Raw genomic sequence first — 17,055 nt, 5'->3', positions numbered from 1 at the left:
CTTTTTTAATACTATCAATTTGAAAGGCAGGGAAGGTAAAAAAAGTTCTTTATATCTATATACCCAAGAAGAAAGGACTCTTAAATATGCACCTTAACTTCTGGAGATATCTAGGTAGGATGATGGAATTCAGATGCATAAGCTGGAATCAGAGATGCTGAGCTGGCCAGATAAGTAAAGGTGTACAAGGTAGAAGTCAGAAATGGGGCAAATAAGCAGCAGAGTGTCTATAACTTTCACTTCCTGGGACATACTGATGTTTTTGACAATTTTATGTCCTCTGATGAAAAGATCTACTTAAATATTTATGTACTCATTACTCATATTTTTTGTTTGCTTTTTTTTGCTTTCTTTTCTTTTTTTATTATTTTTTTAATTAAAAATTTCCGCCTCCTCCCCGCCTCCCTTTTCCTTCCCCCTCCCCCCACTTCCTACGCCCCACTTCCCTCCCCCTCCCTCTCCAGTCCAAAGAGTAGTCAGGGTTCCCTGCCCTGTGGGCAGTCCAAGGTCCTCCCCCCTCCATCCAGGTCTAGGAAGGTGAGCATCCAAACAGGCTAGGCTTCCACAAAGCCAGTACATGCAGTAGGATCAAAACTCAGTGCCATTGTCCTTGGCTTCTCAGCAGCCCTCATTGTCCACCATATTCAGTGAGTCCGTTTTATCTCATGCATTTTCAGTCCCAGTCCAGCTGGCCTTGGTGATCCCACCGTCTCAGTGGGTGGGTGCCCCCATTGTGGTCTTGACTTCCTTGCTCATGTTCTCCCTCCTTCTGTTCCTCATTGGGACCTTGGGAGCTCAGTCCATTGCTCCAATGTGTGTCTCTGTCTATATCTTAATTAAGGGAGCCGTTTTAGGGTTGACAAGAGCCTTGACTCTAGAGGGGTTCCCAGGGGTTCAGAGAGATGTACCCAACTAGGTCCTTGGGCAGCTGAGGAGAGAGAGCCTGAAATGGCCTGATCCTATAGCCATACTAACGAATATCTTGCATATCACCATAGAACCTTCATCTGGCAGTGGATGGAGATAGAGACAGAGACCCTCATTACTCATATTTTATGCTTAATTTTTTGAATGGAAAAGGTTGAATAAACTTGACTTTGTAGTACAAATTAGTCTGACTAAAGTCAACTATCCTATTCTATCTAATTCAAAATGAGAGATTATTTCTATCATTGAACCATACAGAAATCATAAATATTCTAGGTAATTAATATGACAACTGTGATAATTTGATTGTTACATAATGTTCATGTACCTCTTGACATTACATTGCACCCCATAAATTTGTATACTATTGGATCAACTAAAAATAAGACATTAAATAATTAAAACATTAAAAGCAAGAAGCACTGGTATTGTCCAACCAGGGCAAAACTCTCTCTACTCTGCCACTCATTCAGTTTGTCAATATCTTTTTCCTCTCCCAGCCCTGATTAAAAACATTTATAATAATTTTTTGCAAATGACATTCTTCCTTCCTGTATATTTTTCCCTTCTATTAAATAGTGACCCATGACAAATTACATTGTGGAACTTTCCAGCTGTCTTATTTATTCTCAGTATGTCCATGACTTCTACTGACCGGTAATCCCACACTAATCCTGAGAATGCTTTTAAAAAGATGAGGCTATAATAATGCCAAGGAACTACTTCTTTGAACAAAAACTATGCTATTTCAATACTGATCTGCTCCACAATGAAACTGATAATGACCTCCATGGAAATCTGCTTCTGAAAAAGCCTCACCAGCTATCCTTCCGATAACACTTAGTCTTTGTCACACCTATCACAGAAACTAAATAACACACCTTTCAGGGCAACAAAGTTAACATATAACAGCACTTCTGTGACTCTTCTAAAGATGTAGAACACTCAGCTATTACTTCAGCACCAATCCTTTCTGAATCTCATAATGTTCCTGCCATTATGGACTGATACTGTGAACAGTGAGCAAGCTGCCACAATAAAATATTTCATTTATAAGAGTTGCTCTGATCATTGTGTTTCTTCACAGCAGCAATAAACACTAAGACGCATGCCTTACTAAATGACTTTACCACGTAAATTTATGTTCAGCAGATTTTTATTGGTTGGTTATAAAAAAAACCAAGTTGAAATTGTAAGACATCTGTACATATATTAGGTTACCGAATTGGGAAACTGGAGAAAGGGAATGGTGAATGACCAAGATGCACTATACTTATATGTGAGATTAAAAAGCATTTAAAATTTGTCAGCCAGTGGAAATCCTATACTATATTCATGTCACTGAAATACACTCCTGTAGATCAGAGTTGTTCCCAGATTTCAGACACAATTTTTCTTGTGTTCATGTCTAGATAGTGTAGTAGTAGCTGTGGGCCTCTTCCCACAGTCCGGCTCATGGCTCCCTAGCTAGCTTATGCCCCAAAATAATGACACACAAACTGTATTCTTTTAAACACTGCTTGGCCTATTTTTATTCATGTGTGTAGCACCCCAAGGAGTGCTTACCGGGAAGATTCTAGCCTACGTCCATCCTGGGTCGGAGCTTCATCGCGTCTGCCGGGGAGAGGGGAGCATGGCGTCTGCTCCAGAGAACAGAGCTGTTGAGTCTGAGCTCACTTCCTCTTCCTCCCAGCATTCTGTTCTGTTTACTCCACCCACCTATGTTTTAACCTATGAGGGCCAAGCAGTTTCTTTATTACTTAACCAATGAAATCAACAGATTGATATGACACTCCCACATCAAGATAGATTAATGATTCTGATTTTCCTTGGTACCAGGAGCATCCTTTGACCTTACTTGACAGTAATCATTGACTCAGTGCCACACAAATATTTTTGTGAAGTGAGAAGTTTAAAAGTAGACATAGTCTATGACTAATATACCTAGAAGTATATTTTATAATTTCATAAGTATATTTTATTGGCATCCAATATCATAAGTTTATCTTTAGTTGGCATCTTAGTTCATTGTTTTTGATATTCTAAAATTATACCCTAAATGTTTTACCACAGGATGAAAAAGCACATTCTCTATTAAAATTCAAGTATCTTTCAGAAATTCTTTGAACCAATCAGTTTTAATCATGTGTTCTTCCCATGCTCTGTCTTGATATTGGCATGGAATTGGCATGACATGGGATGATAGCTTCTTAGAAAGTGAGTTTAGATGCTGTCAGAGTAGACTGCAGCCTGTAGAAGGATGTATCCCTAAAGAAAGGGAAGCATGGAAGAGGAGTTCAATAAAAATCAGAACTGTCCCAGGATGACTACAAACATTCTACACACACACCAAACAATTAACAAAGCTCTAGGGTAGCATGCTTTATGATTAACATGATGAGAAAATATAGGTAGTTACATCTCATTGGACATTGCCTCATTATTTCCTACAGGAATGCATTGAATATTTTAGTGTAACAATCATCACACCAAAATATAGTAGATAACTTTAAAACTGTCATATAAGTCAGTTACAAAACCACATAAGCTTAGAATTTTCTATTATACATATGCTAGCCCTTTAGAGAGCTAAAGAAAACCTCCAAATCAGCAAAAACATAATAACCAGAGAGTCAACAGGGTTTCAGAGGAAACATGAAACTTCCTAGAATATTATGTTACCTGTATTCTTTTATACCTTGAACATCCTTTCTTTTGCATACATCCTTTACGTATAGGATTTGTAGCAAATGACACAGTAAGACTGACAAGATGGAGCTAATATACATAATAACTGAATACTTTTTCAAAATGTAAATCAAAACAGACAACTAAAATTAGCTCTTCACACCACACCTATTTTCTACCCATACAGTGTGGCAATTGTTCATTTTTGACCCCATTTCAAAGACCAGTTTTTGGTGGCTGTATTTTAGGGAGAATATTTTTTCATGCTTTCCTTTGTAAATGTGTGGATATATATCAGCTTGGGTTTTTTATATGATTAGAATGTTTGCCTCTTTTCTGAAGAATTTACTCTTGTTAATTAAATATAACAATTGGCAACACAAAGCAAGATACAGATAGATTTTTTTCTGTTGGGAATTAGTCATGGCTTTGGTCATGTTAAGCTGGTGCCCTAATATTGAGCTATAAACCTGAACTAAAAACAAGCAACTTTTCTAAATAAAAAAAGTTTTTGTTTTTCAATTTCTCTACAAGTATGAAATTCAAGATGGTGAAACATATGATTATAAAGTTTTATTTGTGAAAGACTAATTTGTAAGAATCTGAGACCAGAAACAGGAACACGGTTACTATTATTCATGGTGTATCAGTACAAGTTCTGAACCCTTAGGCAAACAGAGATTCTTCCATGAAGACATCAATCATCTATACATATTAACAGGACTCTACCATTTTTATTGATAATTTCATTTGCATTTCAGCAAAATGTTACATAAAGGAAAGGAAATTATTTTAAGACCGATATGGATTCAAATCTGTATTTACCATTTACATAGTAAGTTTTTGATCATAGTCAATTCACATAGATTTCAACTCTTAAACAAGGAGTTAATGCCAACATTATGTAATATAATATGGGATAGTATTCACAAGTGTATCTACTACCATACTAAAACAAATATGAGGAACTAAGTCCTTAGTGCATACAGAAGAGATGGCATTACTGTTATCATCATATCATGAAATGCAGACTTGAATCTCAAACACTGTCCTCTTTAGAATTCATTCCTCCAGTTGGCCATAACCAACCCATGACTTCTAGCCTCAGGCCTATGTGCAAATCTGTACAACATCCAATTATGGTTTTCCTTTTGCCACCTTCATTCCAGGGTAGAGCTGTGTATAGGAGTTCATGCAGTCCATACAAACCATCTTATATCCTTCCTTAGTTGCTTCAACTACCTTGTCATATTCCAAAGCACACTTGAGTAAAGAAGCCTAAAGCAATGCATTTTACACTATCTTATAAAATCTTTGTCTGAGGGGAAGGTTGGAATGCCACAATTATTTACAAAGAATGATCTATCGGACAAGTAAAAGCATATTTCCTTTTTGCTATTCAAGTTGAATTATTTACTGTATTCAATATTATGGTGCAAATCTTTCTTCAGTTTTTAAAGCCAATGTTGGACAAGTCTTATTTAATTTCATATATATATATATATATATATATATATATATATATATATATATATATGGGGGGGTGGGTGGGTGTGGGTGTGGTGTGTGTGTGTATGGAAAATATTCTTTATAAAATATTACATGCTGCAGTGAATAAGCGCTGGTTTAGAATCAAAAATTACTATACATTTTTAATATCATGAGCCTTTCCTTTGAATTTATCCTCTATATTTAACCATAAGTTTGTCTTGTTTGTTTTCTGTTATTTCTGCAATAATTTTCTTATTTGTTCTGGAGAACAGGCAAATAAGCCATCACCTACCACTCATAGGTTCCATTTCCTGTCTGTGCCCTCATTACCAAAATCCCCCTTGACAATTTTACCACCATAATTAGAGATCAAGACATTTAAAGATCACTCAATCATTAAAAATATGCATTTCAATCACTGGAAAAAGTACATTTTTTTTTTTTACATATTGTATGCTCTTTTCTGAGGAGCCAACAACCTGTTTGGTAATATCTTACAAAATATAAGAGTAGAAATGTCCACTCTTAGCAGTTAAGTCAAAACACTACAAGAGGAAAATTCACCTTTTTAAATATCAGAGTTATACAAACAAACTAAATCAGTGAATAGTGAACTGATATTTATTCCATTTAAAATGAAACCACTCAGTTTTTACACTAAGGAAGGCACTGTAATTGACATAATGGTATTAATTAGTGATTAGGAATGACTGACTCTGGGAGAACTACAGAACACAATAAAACTACAAAGCAGGTAGAAAAGGTAAACCATATGAGTATTCAAAAGAGGAATAAAATCACATCCACCGTTCAATTAAAATTTAAAATACAAATTATTATTTTTTGAATTGAAAGTGTATTCAAAAAAGTAGAGGTTAATATTTGAGTAATTAAAGAATTAGTTCTATTTGAACAAGTAAGCTACAGTGGGTACATGTTATTTGTGCATCGAAATGAAAGAAAAAATACAAATCAAATTTATTTTTTATATTAATATAATCTTTTTGACACATGAAACACAATGTTCCAGTGGAAGATCACAGATATTATGAGTGAGAAATAAGAAACACACAAAGCTGACTGTATAGTGAAGTGGGATGGAACACAGAATTAAAGGAGAGCGTAAATCTAGTGCAAACACATTATACTGCATTTTCAAAGAACTAATAAAAGATTCAGTGACTACTGGAAATTTTAGCTATGTCCCCATTTTTATTTATGATTTTGTTAATTTGGATATTCTCTCTCTTCCTTTTGGTTAATTTGGATAAGGGATTGGTTATCTTTTTGATTTTCTCAAAGAACCAAGGTTTTTGTTTCGCTGATTCTTTATATTGCTCTCTTTGTTCCTATTTTATTGATTTCAATCCTCATTTTTTATTAATTTCGTTTTTCTTTATTTTTGATGTTTTTATTACTATTATTTCCTGGCATCTACTCCTCCTGGGTGAGTTTGCTTCTTTTTGTCTTAGAGGTTTCACGTGTGCTATTAGTTCCCTAATAGTGTGATTTCTCCACCGCCTTTGTGTAGTCATTGAACTGGCCTTTTCCTGTAATCAGATTGGTGAATATCCCAATTGTCATCATAGAGCCTTCATCCAGTCATTGGTGGAACCAGATGCAGAGATCCACAACCAAGCCCCAGGCCAAGCTCCAGGAATCCATTGAAAGAGTGGGAGCAGGTAATATATGAACAAGGGAGGACAAGATCATGAAGGGGAAATCTACAGAGAGAGCTCAACCAAGTTCGTACAAACTCGTGAACTCTAGACCGATATTTGTGGAGCCTCCATGAGACCAAATTAGGCCCTCTGCCTGTGAGAGATGTTGTGTACCTTGGTCTGAGGGCTCCCCGGCAGTAGGACCAGAATCTATCCCTGGTGCCTGAGTTAGCTTTTTGGAGACCATTCCCTATGATAAGACCATGCTCAGCCCTAATGCAGAGTGGGGAGGCCAGGAATGAGAGGGAGAACCGGGGTTGGAATATAATAAAATTTAAAAAATAAATAAATACATAAAAAGAAAAGAAAATAGTAGAGAGAAGATAGCATTAGTGTCAATGAAGTTAAGTGTAAAGTCAAGCTTACGTGAAACAAATACTAAATATGGAAACTTTAAAAAAGTAAAGTGATAAAGATAAGTGGGATAAGGAAGATCCTAGTTTCAGAATTAGGTTCAGCACTTTCTGGTTGGAACCTCATTTTTTTTCATACAATTGTGGAGCTAAATTATTCAATGATTTTTCCAAATATTAAAAGAAAAATATGAAAGTAATTGCTAAAATCGTGAGGTTTATTTTCATTTACCTAAGACAATATTTTTTTGCCAATAATTTTTCTAAAAGCAATTTTGACATCTTTGTTTCTGAGACTATATATCAAAGGGTTAAGCATGGGTATAATCAATGTATAGAACACAGAGGTCATTTTGTCAATATCCATTGAATGTTCTGTACTAGGGCGCAAATAAATGAAAATCAGGGTACCATGATAAATAGTGACCACTATCAGGTGAGAAGCACAAGTAGAGAACCCTTTCCTTCTTCCCTCTGAAGAACCTGTTTTAAGGATGGCTGCTATAATACACACATATGAGAGGAGAACTGCAAGGAGACAGATAGCTTCCACCAAACTTGCAAAGACAACTAAAATGATGTCATGTGTGTAGGTATCAAAGCAGGACAGAGAGAAGAGTGGAGAGATATCACAAAAGAAGTGATTAATTTCTTTGGAGCAGAATGACAACTGGAAAGTATTAGTGGTGTGGATTATGGAACTCATAGTTCCACCCATTAATGCTCCAACTGCAAGCTGACCACACACCCTCTTCGACATAATTACAGTATAAAGCAAGGGGTTACAAATTGCAATATACCTGTCATAAGCCATGGCAGCCAAGAGGAAAGATTCTGTATCAACCAGAGAGCAGAAAAAATACAACTGTGTAGCACAGCCATTGTAAGAAATTGTCTTCTTCTCAGAAATTAGATCCACAAGTAACTTGGGGGCAATAACAGAAGAGTAACATGCATCTATGAAGGACAGCATACAGAGGAAAAAGTACATGGGAATGTGTAAGTTAGAACTGGCTGTAATCAGTAAGATCATCCCAAGATTCCCCATTAGAGTAACAGAGTAGATGAAGAAAAACACAGCAAACAGAAGACTCTGGAGCTCTGGATGATCACTGAATCCTAGGAGAAAGAATTCAGTCTTCACAGTACTGTTCCCCAGACTCATTATTTGTAGGAATTTTGGTTTCTGTAGCCAAGATAGAATAGAAACAGAAAATAAATAAATTTCAAAATCAATAGCAGAGTTATTTGCAATCTACTTCAAGCTCGTAGAGTAAGAATAACAGCATATTTACTTAATAATTTTTCAATCATATAATTGACGTTATATGTTGAATTTATAATATGTCATAAGTTTTCATGTCTCATATTCACTATCAAGTTGGTTGTGGCTCTTAACATGGATGACACATTACCTTTAATTTTGTAAGCACTCTCTATCATCAGTGTCAAAAGGTTACTCTAAATAGTGTGTAGTTTTATGACTATGAATAAATTTGTCTGTTTTCCTCTGTCTCTGTCATCAATTGCTATAGTAAAGAACAATGTCTCAGTTCCAGAAGAATCTTTGTCAACAGAGGTGTAGAAAGACTGTTTTTCACTTTGAGGTGTGTTCCCCACATAAAGAACAAAGAATGTCCTCAGAAATTTTTCAACTGCCATGGATAACAAAAAACAAAAACTAGGACTCATTCTTCAGTGATCCTCAGTTCTGTAGATTGGCACCAAGGAAATGACCAGCAAGGCAAATATCCACCAAGATTGAGGCATATCATCCATAATCTGAAAATGATAGTTCATTTCTTAAAATCTTACAATACACAAATGGATTCCTTCCCCAGCCTCTTCAAATTCTCATTCGCAAGAAAGTAATTCTTAATGATTTTACAATGTGTTTAAATATATAGTTCAAATTATAAAAACAATTGATCAAAAGATTCAAAGTCAACAAAATACCATATAGGATCCAGACTCTCTGTGTATTTTCCATCTTTACATGGATTATCTTTTTTTGTTTTTGTTTTTGTTTTGTTTTTGTTTATTTATTTATTAAAGATTTCTGCCTTCTCCCCACCACCACCTCCCATTTCCCTCCCCCTCCCCCATCAAGTCCCCCTCCCTCATCATCCCTAAGAGTAATCCGGGTTCCCTGTCCTGTGGGAAGTCCAAGGACCACCCACCTCCACCCAGGTCTAGTAAGGTGAGCATCCAAACTGCCTAGGCTCCCACAAAGCCAGTATGTGCAGTAGGATCAAAAACTTTGAATCTTTTTAATGCTGATGAGTGAATGGTAGCTATTGAGAGACATGGGATTGTAAAAGGAATTGCTGAATTAAACCTGAATTAAGCCTAAATACTTTAGGGATGTTGCTGGAGAAGGCCACTTGTTGGTTCCCAGCTGCCCTGCTAGCTTAAACCTGAAATAATCACACAGAAACTGTATTAATTAAATCACTGCTTGGTCCATTAAAAAAAAAAACAATAGATCATATTTATAAATTATTTGCATTCAGCTCAGTCCTGCCTATAAAATATATTAAGGATTGTTATCTTGTTCTTAGTGGGTATTTTAAAAACTGAAGCATATATATTTTTGTCTATTCTCTGATTCATTTCTCTCAGTGACCTTGGTAAGGCTACAGATCTGTATAGACCATCATAATACATATGAAACACATTAATGTGGATAGACAAAGTATTGCTTCATACTACTACATAAAAGAAAGGTTTTCATTTGGGTTTAAATAAATAGGCATTTCTATTTCTGTGATTTGGAATATTTCATTTGTAGTTTTATTTTCTTATATTCAACTTAAACATTATAGCAGTATTTGTCTACAGTACTATGGGGACATATAAAGTGTTTTCAGACCCACATTTTATATTCCAAACATTTAGTAAGTATTCATTGTCAACATACTAAAAACCAAAATAAGTTGATCTCTTTAGATATCAATATTGTCTTATTTTAACCCATGATCTATATGATTATGCAAAAATTTTTTATACAGGTTAAAAATTCAAGCTAAATAATTTCACATAAAATTAGTAGTTGAAGTCAATTGGAGAAAGAAAATACTATTTGGCTAGTAACCAACTATTTTTTATATATGTGTGTGTTATATGTTATATGCATATTTATATTCCTAAAATATAAGTGGATTACTTACAAGAAATGCCAAATTTCATGAAATGACAAAATGACAGTACTTTCATTTATAACTATACACACAAGATTTCAACCTAACTAAACCTGGAGCAAGGGCATTGGCTGAGACAGCGAGGGAAAGGCAAAGTTACATAAAGTATCAAGTAACTGTGCTTGAATACAAGGACTTACCTGTATTTAGACACTTCCTTTATATTTGTCATTTGAAGAACAACCTCAAAAAGGAGGCTCAAAATTATATGCAAAAGTAAATGTCATAGTGTTCTGAATAGTTATGAAAAATTGTTTTCCTTGCCAATGGAACAGTTTACCAGAGACTACCACTTCTAATCAATGAATTATAGGTGACAGAAAATCAATTTTATTGGAATGATTAATTTTGATAGTCTTGCAATGTTGTTTCATGTGTCAAGATTTAATAATAAAATGAAAAGTAAAATTAAACTTGGAACAAAATTGAATAAAGGGAAATAAAATATTAAATGTAGCCAAAGTACAAATGAGTCATAAAAGAAGAAAATAAAACATGTTCTAGAAAAAATGTAGACAAGAATAAGGTATTTCTGACAGAGACCAATAAATCTGCATGTAATTATTCAGAGTTCCACATACTAAATTCTAATGCTTCTTTCACAGATTTTTTTGGATGCTATGATGACTCCAGTGGGCTTCTTACATGTTTGTCTATAAGGTATGATATCATTAAGCTAACATAAGAGGAAACCATTTTTTTTTTTTTTTACAAATTAAATTCACTTCAACAGAAATCTAAATCTCTGATCCTTTGTTTGGTATTGTTTGGAGGCTGGGTCTCACTATGCAGGCTTGGTTGGCCAGGAGCTCACTGCTAGACCAGGCAAGTCTCACCTCTAACTCACAGAAATCTACCTATTTTAGTCACCCAAATATTAGCATTAAAGGTGTGTTCCTACTTTTTCTGCTGTGTTTAATTTATTAACAAATCCCTCACAATGATAAATGTGTTCTTATTTTGATGTCACCTCGGGGTCTAATAATATGGACTGATGTCTTAAGAATATCATGCTTTAAGTGTACTTGGATGTATTGCTGGCTTTTTGGTTTAAATAACTTCAATGGCTGCAGTTTTGTTCAAAATCATCAGCTTTCTAGATAGTGATTATGAGAACCGAACCATTGCAATCCTATGTAGTATCAGTATCTGAGCATTTTAATTAGAACACTTACCAGACAAATGCCAGTTCTTTCATTCACCTCCTCCCTCACTGTTATGAACCACAGTTCAGTTTCAACTAGACAACATGTGTAATACTTAAACAAAAAATATAAATTCATTGTAGAATTTGTTCATTTTGGACACACTTTCAGTGTGTTTTGAAAAAAAAATACCTCTCTTATGATTCTTTGAAAAAGCAGGTGTGTTTTTATTTCTTTAATTCCTATTGAGGTTCTAAGAGTCCATGCAATAGTATCTAAATTCTCATGAGAAAATAAGTGAGCAATTAAATAGTTTCACCAAGGAATTGATTAATCACAAATAGAGTGATGAAACAAATGATTGTCTTGGCAATTTCCTCAAAGGTTTCCAAATTGTGGACTATGCAGAAAATTTAATTGTATTTATTAGGCCCCTAATTTAAATAACTCTAACAGTTTTTCAATTGCACTCAAAATATTACGTGCAAAAAAGTAGTGGAATGAATTGAAATACCGTATCTATTTATAGAAAATACATTAGTAAATATAATTGCAAGAAATCAGTATTAGCTTTCACAGTTTCCCTCACTATGCTACTGCTGTATTAAGACTTCAGTCATTAATCATTGGAGTTCTGGTAAACTATTAATCAAGTTCTAGTAAACACTGACTATTCTTATCAGAGCCACAAGCTCAAGATTTTAAATTTTCTTTAGATGTCTTCTAAGTATATAGGCAGAAGTGCTTCTCACTGTGATAAAAACTTTTGTTTAATCTATACACATCCAATTTTTTTGCTTTCTTAAACAAAGTCTAACTCTTATTCTAACATTTTATAGATAATAGAATTGATGTTTTTATATTTTTGATTGTGAGCCTAGCTTTAATAACTGAGCCATTTCTCCAGCAAAGAGGTTAAGACCATGATCGGGACACCCTTTGAAACAGTTTACCCGAGTTCACCAACTCTATCTCAAGAGGGAAGAAACTAGCATCAAACCAAACTAGACCTTCTGAGTGTGGGTGACAGTTGTATGGCTAGAGAAGACTGCAGAGCTACCGACAGTAACACCAGGATTATCCCTACTACTTGTACTGGCTTTTGGGGAACCCATTCTCTTTGGATAAATACCTTGTTCAGCCTACATTTAGGAGGGAGGGCCTTAGACCTTCCCCAAAGCAATGTGTGTTACTCTCTCTGAGGAGTGGATGAGGATTGAGGGGTAGGTGGAGTGAATAGGAGGAGAGGAGAGAGTGGGAACTGGCATTGGTATGTAAAATGAAAAAAGAAAGTTTATTTTCTTTTTAAAAATAAATAAATAGATAGATAAATAAATAAATAAATAAATAAATAAATAAATAAATAAATAAATAAATGGTTCACATGAGCAAGTAAACATGAGGTGGAAATCCATATAAATCATCCTGGATTGTAGTAGTGAATCATGAATCAAGTCTGCCTGAAGCAACATTGATTAGGTAGTTGTAAAGAGTGGCAAACGAATATTTTATTAAAGTCAACTACATATGCAAAGAACTAACAGAGACTGGAAATGCACATAGAAGTAAGTATATGCTTCACTCTCACTAGATTCAAGATACAGTAGAAAAAGTCAGTGATAAGTCATAAATACAGACATTGATGAGACAGGTCAATGATTGTAAAGTCCAGTACAGAGAAACACAAAGGCAAAATAACACAAAGGACATAAACAAAAATAGATCCAAAGCTTCTTGAATTATAACAGGCAATTAATATTTCCTGGATTCTTGTAAATAAATGTTATTTTTAAATACTTTTTAAAAAAGATATTAAATGAAGTTCTAAAATCATACAGTGATTTGAATATCAAAGAGTACAGGAAACACCAAAAGGCCTAATATATATATGATATATGCTATTGTATAAAGTCCAGGTACTTGTGTATAAATTGCTTGACAAAGTTTGTTATTCATTGTAAAATATCAAGAAGTCATTTTTAAATGGATCATATATTCCTTAAATTATGCTGTAATAAAGGTTTGCAATATTTAAAAAATAGTTCTTGTATTTTCTTATAACTTATATTGGCTTGAAATGCTACAAAATAAAGAACAGTCAAAATACAACCATTATAAACCCTCATTCCTACTTTTAGAAATAGAGATTCAAAAAGATATGTGAATGCTAAGGGTTATTAATAAATATTCTTGCATAATATTTTTCTATGCTCCATATTCAACTAATATATTTGTCACTACATGGGACTTCAATATAGATCCTTAAGCTTTGTGAAATAAAAATTCTAGGAGAGAATTCTTTTTAGAAACTAACACTTTTCTGAGAGCTTCTTTCACATCCTTATTCCTCAGACTGTAGATTAGGGGATTCAGCATGGGAATGACCACAGTATAGAAAACTGTAGTTACTTTATCAACATCTACACTATTGCCAGACCTTGGCTGACAATAAATAAAGAGGATTGTTCCATGGAAGACAATGATGACCGTGAGGTGGGAGGCACAGGTAGAAAAGGCTTTGCGTCTCCCCTCTGCAGAGCGCATCTTCAGGATGGTGACAAGAATTAACAAATATGAGATGAAGATGATTACAATGGTGAGAATCTCATTGAAGTTGACAATGACAAACAGGAATAACTCATTCTTGGTAACATCAGAGCAAGCAAGACTTAAGAGAGGAGGCAGATCACAGAAGTGGTTGATCACATTTGACTTAAATGATGGGATGTCAAGGGCTAAGCAGAGGTGAATCAGAGAACAAACTGACACATAGAGGTAAGCAGCCAGACACCAGTACCATACGAAGCTTTGGGGACATGAAGACCATGTACAGTAGTGGGTTACAAATTGCCACGAAGCGGTCATAGGCCATCACAGCCAATAGAAAGACCTCAGTGACAGCAAAAGCACAAAATAAATAAAATTGCACCATGCATTTCAGGTAAGAAATAACTTTTTCCCTGTTAATGATGTTAGTGAACACCTTTGGCACAATGATGGAGGAGTAGCAGAAATCCACAAAGGACAGGTGGCTGAGGAAAAAATACATAGGTGTGTGAAGTTGAGAGCTGACCTGAATCAGCACAGTCATGCCCAAATTTGCTATGACTGTCACTCCGTAAATGAGAAGAAATACCAGAAACAGAAAGAATGCCAGCTCCGGCACATCAGAAAAGCCAAGGAGAATGAACTCTGCCACAGAGGTGCAGTTTTCCTCATCCATGACTGCCATATGCCAGTTTAGGAAAAACCCGTGCTACTTCTGGGAAGAGAAAAAGAGAGAGAGAAAAAAAAAAAGCTGGAGCAGGAAAGGAACTCTTGTCCAGGAAAGATCTCGTCAATTGGCTGCGTGGTGCCAAACCCCCAGCCTGGAAAAAATATACACGAGTAACTCTATATGGGCAGAACAGGTTATGCTTAGGAATATAAATATATGCATGTGTATATATGTGTGTAATGATAATTAGTGAAAATAGAGGCTATGGAAGGAGAGCTGGAAGAAGTATATGAGAGGGTATAAAGGGAGAATTGTAATTAAATTATAATCCCCCAAACAAAACAAAAATAATTTAAACACATTCATTAAATATGTAGAACAAATAGGAAAAATGTGGTACATTTACACAAAGGAGTATTACACAGCAGAAAAAAATGAAGATATCTTGAGATTTTCAGGCAAATGGATGGATCTACAAAACATATTGAGGTAACCCAGGCCCAGAAAGACAAATATCATATGTACTCACACATAAGTGGCTTTTAAACATAAACCAAAGAAAACCAGCCTACAATTCATAGTTCCAGAGAACCTTGACAACAATGAGGACCCTAAGAGAGACATACGTTGATCTAATCTATATGGTGGTAGAAAAAGTCAAGATCTCCTGAATAAATGGGAGCATGGGGACATGTGAGAGGGTAGAAGGGGAGAAGAGAGGTAGGGAGGAGAACAGAGAAAATGTATAACTCAATAAAATCAGTAATAAAAAAAGATAATAGGAAAGAAGAAAAAAATTCTTTTTATTGTTTATTTATATTTTATTATTATTATTATTATTTGATTTTTTTCAATACAGGGTTTCTCTGTTGCTTTGGAGCCTGTCCTGAAACTAGCTCTTGTAGACCAGGCTTGCCTCAACTCACAATCATCTACCTTCCTCTGCCTGGCCTGAAAAAAATTTCTTGATAAGATTGAAAAATCTTAGAAATCATGTTTGTGATTTTTTTCTGCTGATAATATAAAGTTATCTTATGATAAATTCAAATTAAATTGTTCACAAAATATTTATCAGTTTCCAAGCAAAGTTCACAAGACCTAACTGCATAACTAGTTTATAGAGACAGTTCAGCATCCTGATTTGCATTTCCTATGGCAAAAAGAAGCTCATTCTTTGGCAGAAGTTATAGATTTCATGAAATAAGTTGGTAAAAGCGAAAAAAAGAGAGTAAAACACACACACACACACAAAGAAAGAGAGAAAGAAACAGAGAGATAAAGAAAAACAGAGATAGGAAAACAGAGAGAGACTGACAAAGACAAAAGGCTTTCTTACATTTCTGTAGTCTGAAACTTTTCATGCTTGCTATTAGTAGAATCAATTCTCATTTATCATCAACTGTCTCTCCATAAAACACCAAGTGTCTTTCCCCTGTCAGTTATAAAGCTGAAGCATTCTCATGTGCAATCTGCATTAGAACATAGGAAAGGAAGACACATTTTAAAATGAAAATTTCAATAAGATGTATCCATTTCCATATTCAGGTAACTAGAGCCTTCTGCTTTTGAACAAACCTGAGACATTTCTCCCCAGCACGGGAGATTTTAAGCATTTCTCATAAGCAGAGTGTTTATTCTGTAAATTAAACTCCAGGGAAAAGGATCCATTATGTAAAGCAAAGACTAACTTCTGTGCCATAACAGAGGTAATAAAGCTGAACTAAAGATGTATGTCCTGGAAGACTAAAAATTATTCTCTGTAGAATCACCCAGGTTTAGGGAGCTATAGCACAACGAAGGCAATAAAATAAGATAAAGTGTATTAAAAAGAAAGCATCGTTTGAACTGAATTTTACCATTATAAAGATTAAATAACATCCCTTAACTGGAGATATTTTCAAATAAAGTGTTAAAATATTAATGAGCTGTTCTTGTGTCTAAGTCTATTAACCCTTACTTGTTTCCTAGATAAAAATTTATTGGAAATTTCTGGAAATCTCATAAACAAAACACTGAAGTTTTACATAGAAAGAAAATATTTAATTTTAAGAACAACCCAAGGGGCCTAGATATTTATCTTTAAACAGTAAGCCTATCCAATGGCTATTATTACTAGAAGTATAATCAAATCTATGTTTCCATAAGAAGGATTTGCAATGTAATTTCAGAAGCCACATAAATTCTTATAAAGACACTTGACAGAGACATTCTCTTGAATGCACCCACAGTTAGGTGTGGTTTATTTATTGTCTGAATAATAAATAAATTACAACTCTACTTCATACTGATCATTAGACAATTCTTTTCTGCAGG

At 34.7% G+C, this 17,055-nt stretch overlaps 1 protein-coding gene and 1 pseudogene across 1 annotated transcript; both read right to left on the bottom strand.

The window, feature by feature from the left end:
• Positions 1-7,412: 7,412 nt before the first annotated feature.
• On the bottom strand, positions 7,413-8,366 carry LOC130870321 (olfactory receptor 1020-like). Its single transcript, XM_057762990.1, has one exon. It carries the CDS (start codon positions 8,343-8,345, stop codon positions 7,413-7,415), a length of 933 nt encoding a protein of 310 aa, XP_057618973.1. The 5' UTR covers positions 8,346-8,366.
• A 5,421-nt stretch (positions 8,367-13,787) lies between these two features.
• On the bottom strand, positions 13,788-14,748 carry LOC130862768 (olfactory receptor 5L1-like; annotated as a pseudogene).
• Between the last annotated feature and the right edge of the window lie 2,307 nt (positions 14,749-17,055).

The sequence above is a fragment of the Chionomys nivalis genome, chromosome 2 (assembly GCF_950005125.1).
Source record: "Chionomys nivalis chromosome 2, mChiNiv1.1, whole genome shotgun sequence".
In the NCBI taxonomy this organism is placed as follows: Eukaryota; Metazoa; Chordata; class Mammalia; order Rodentia; family Cricetidae; genus Chionomys; species Chionomys nivalis.
The sequence above is the reverse complement of the archived record's forward strand: the minus strand, read 5'-3'. Positions and strand labels throughout refer to the sequence as shown.

Coding starts and splice junctions, on each gene's coding strand:
- LOC130870321 (XM_057762990.1), bottom strand. CDS start 8,345: ATGAGTCTGGGGAACAGTACTGTGAAGACTGAATTCTTTCTCCTAGGA.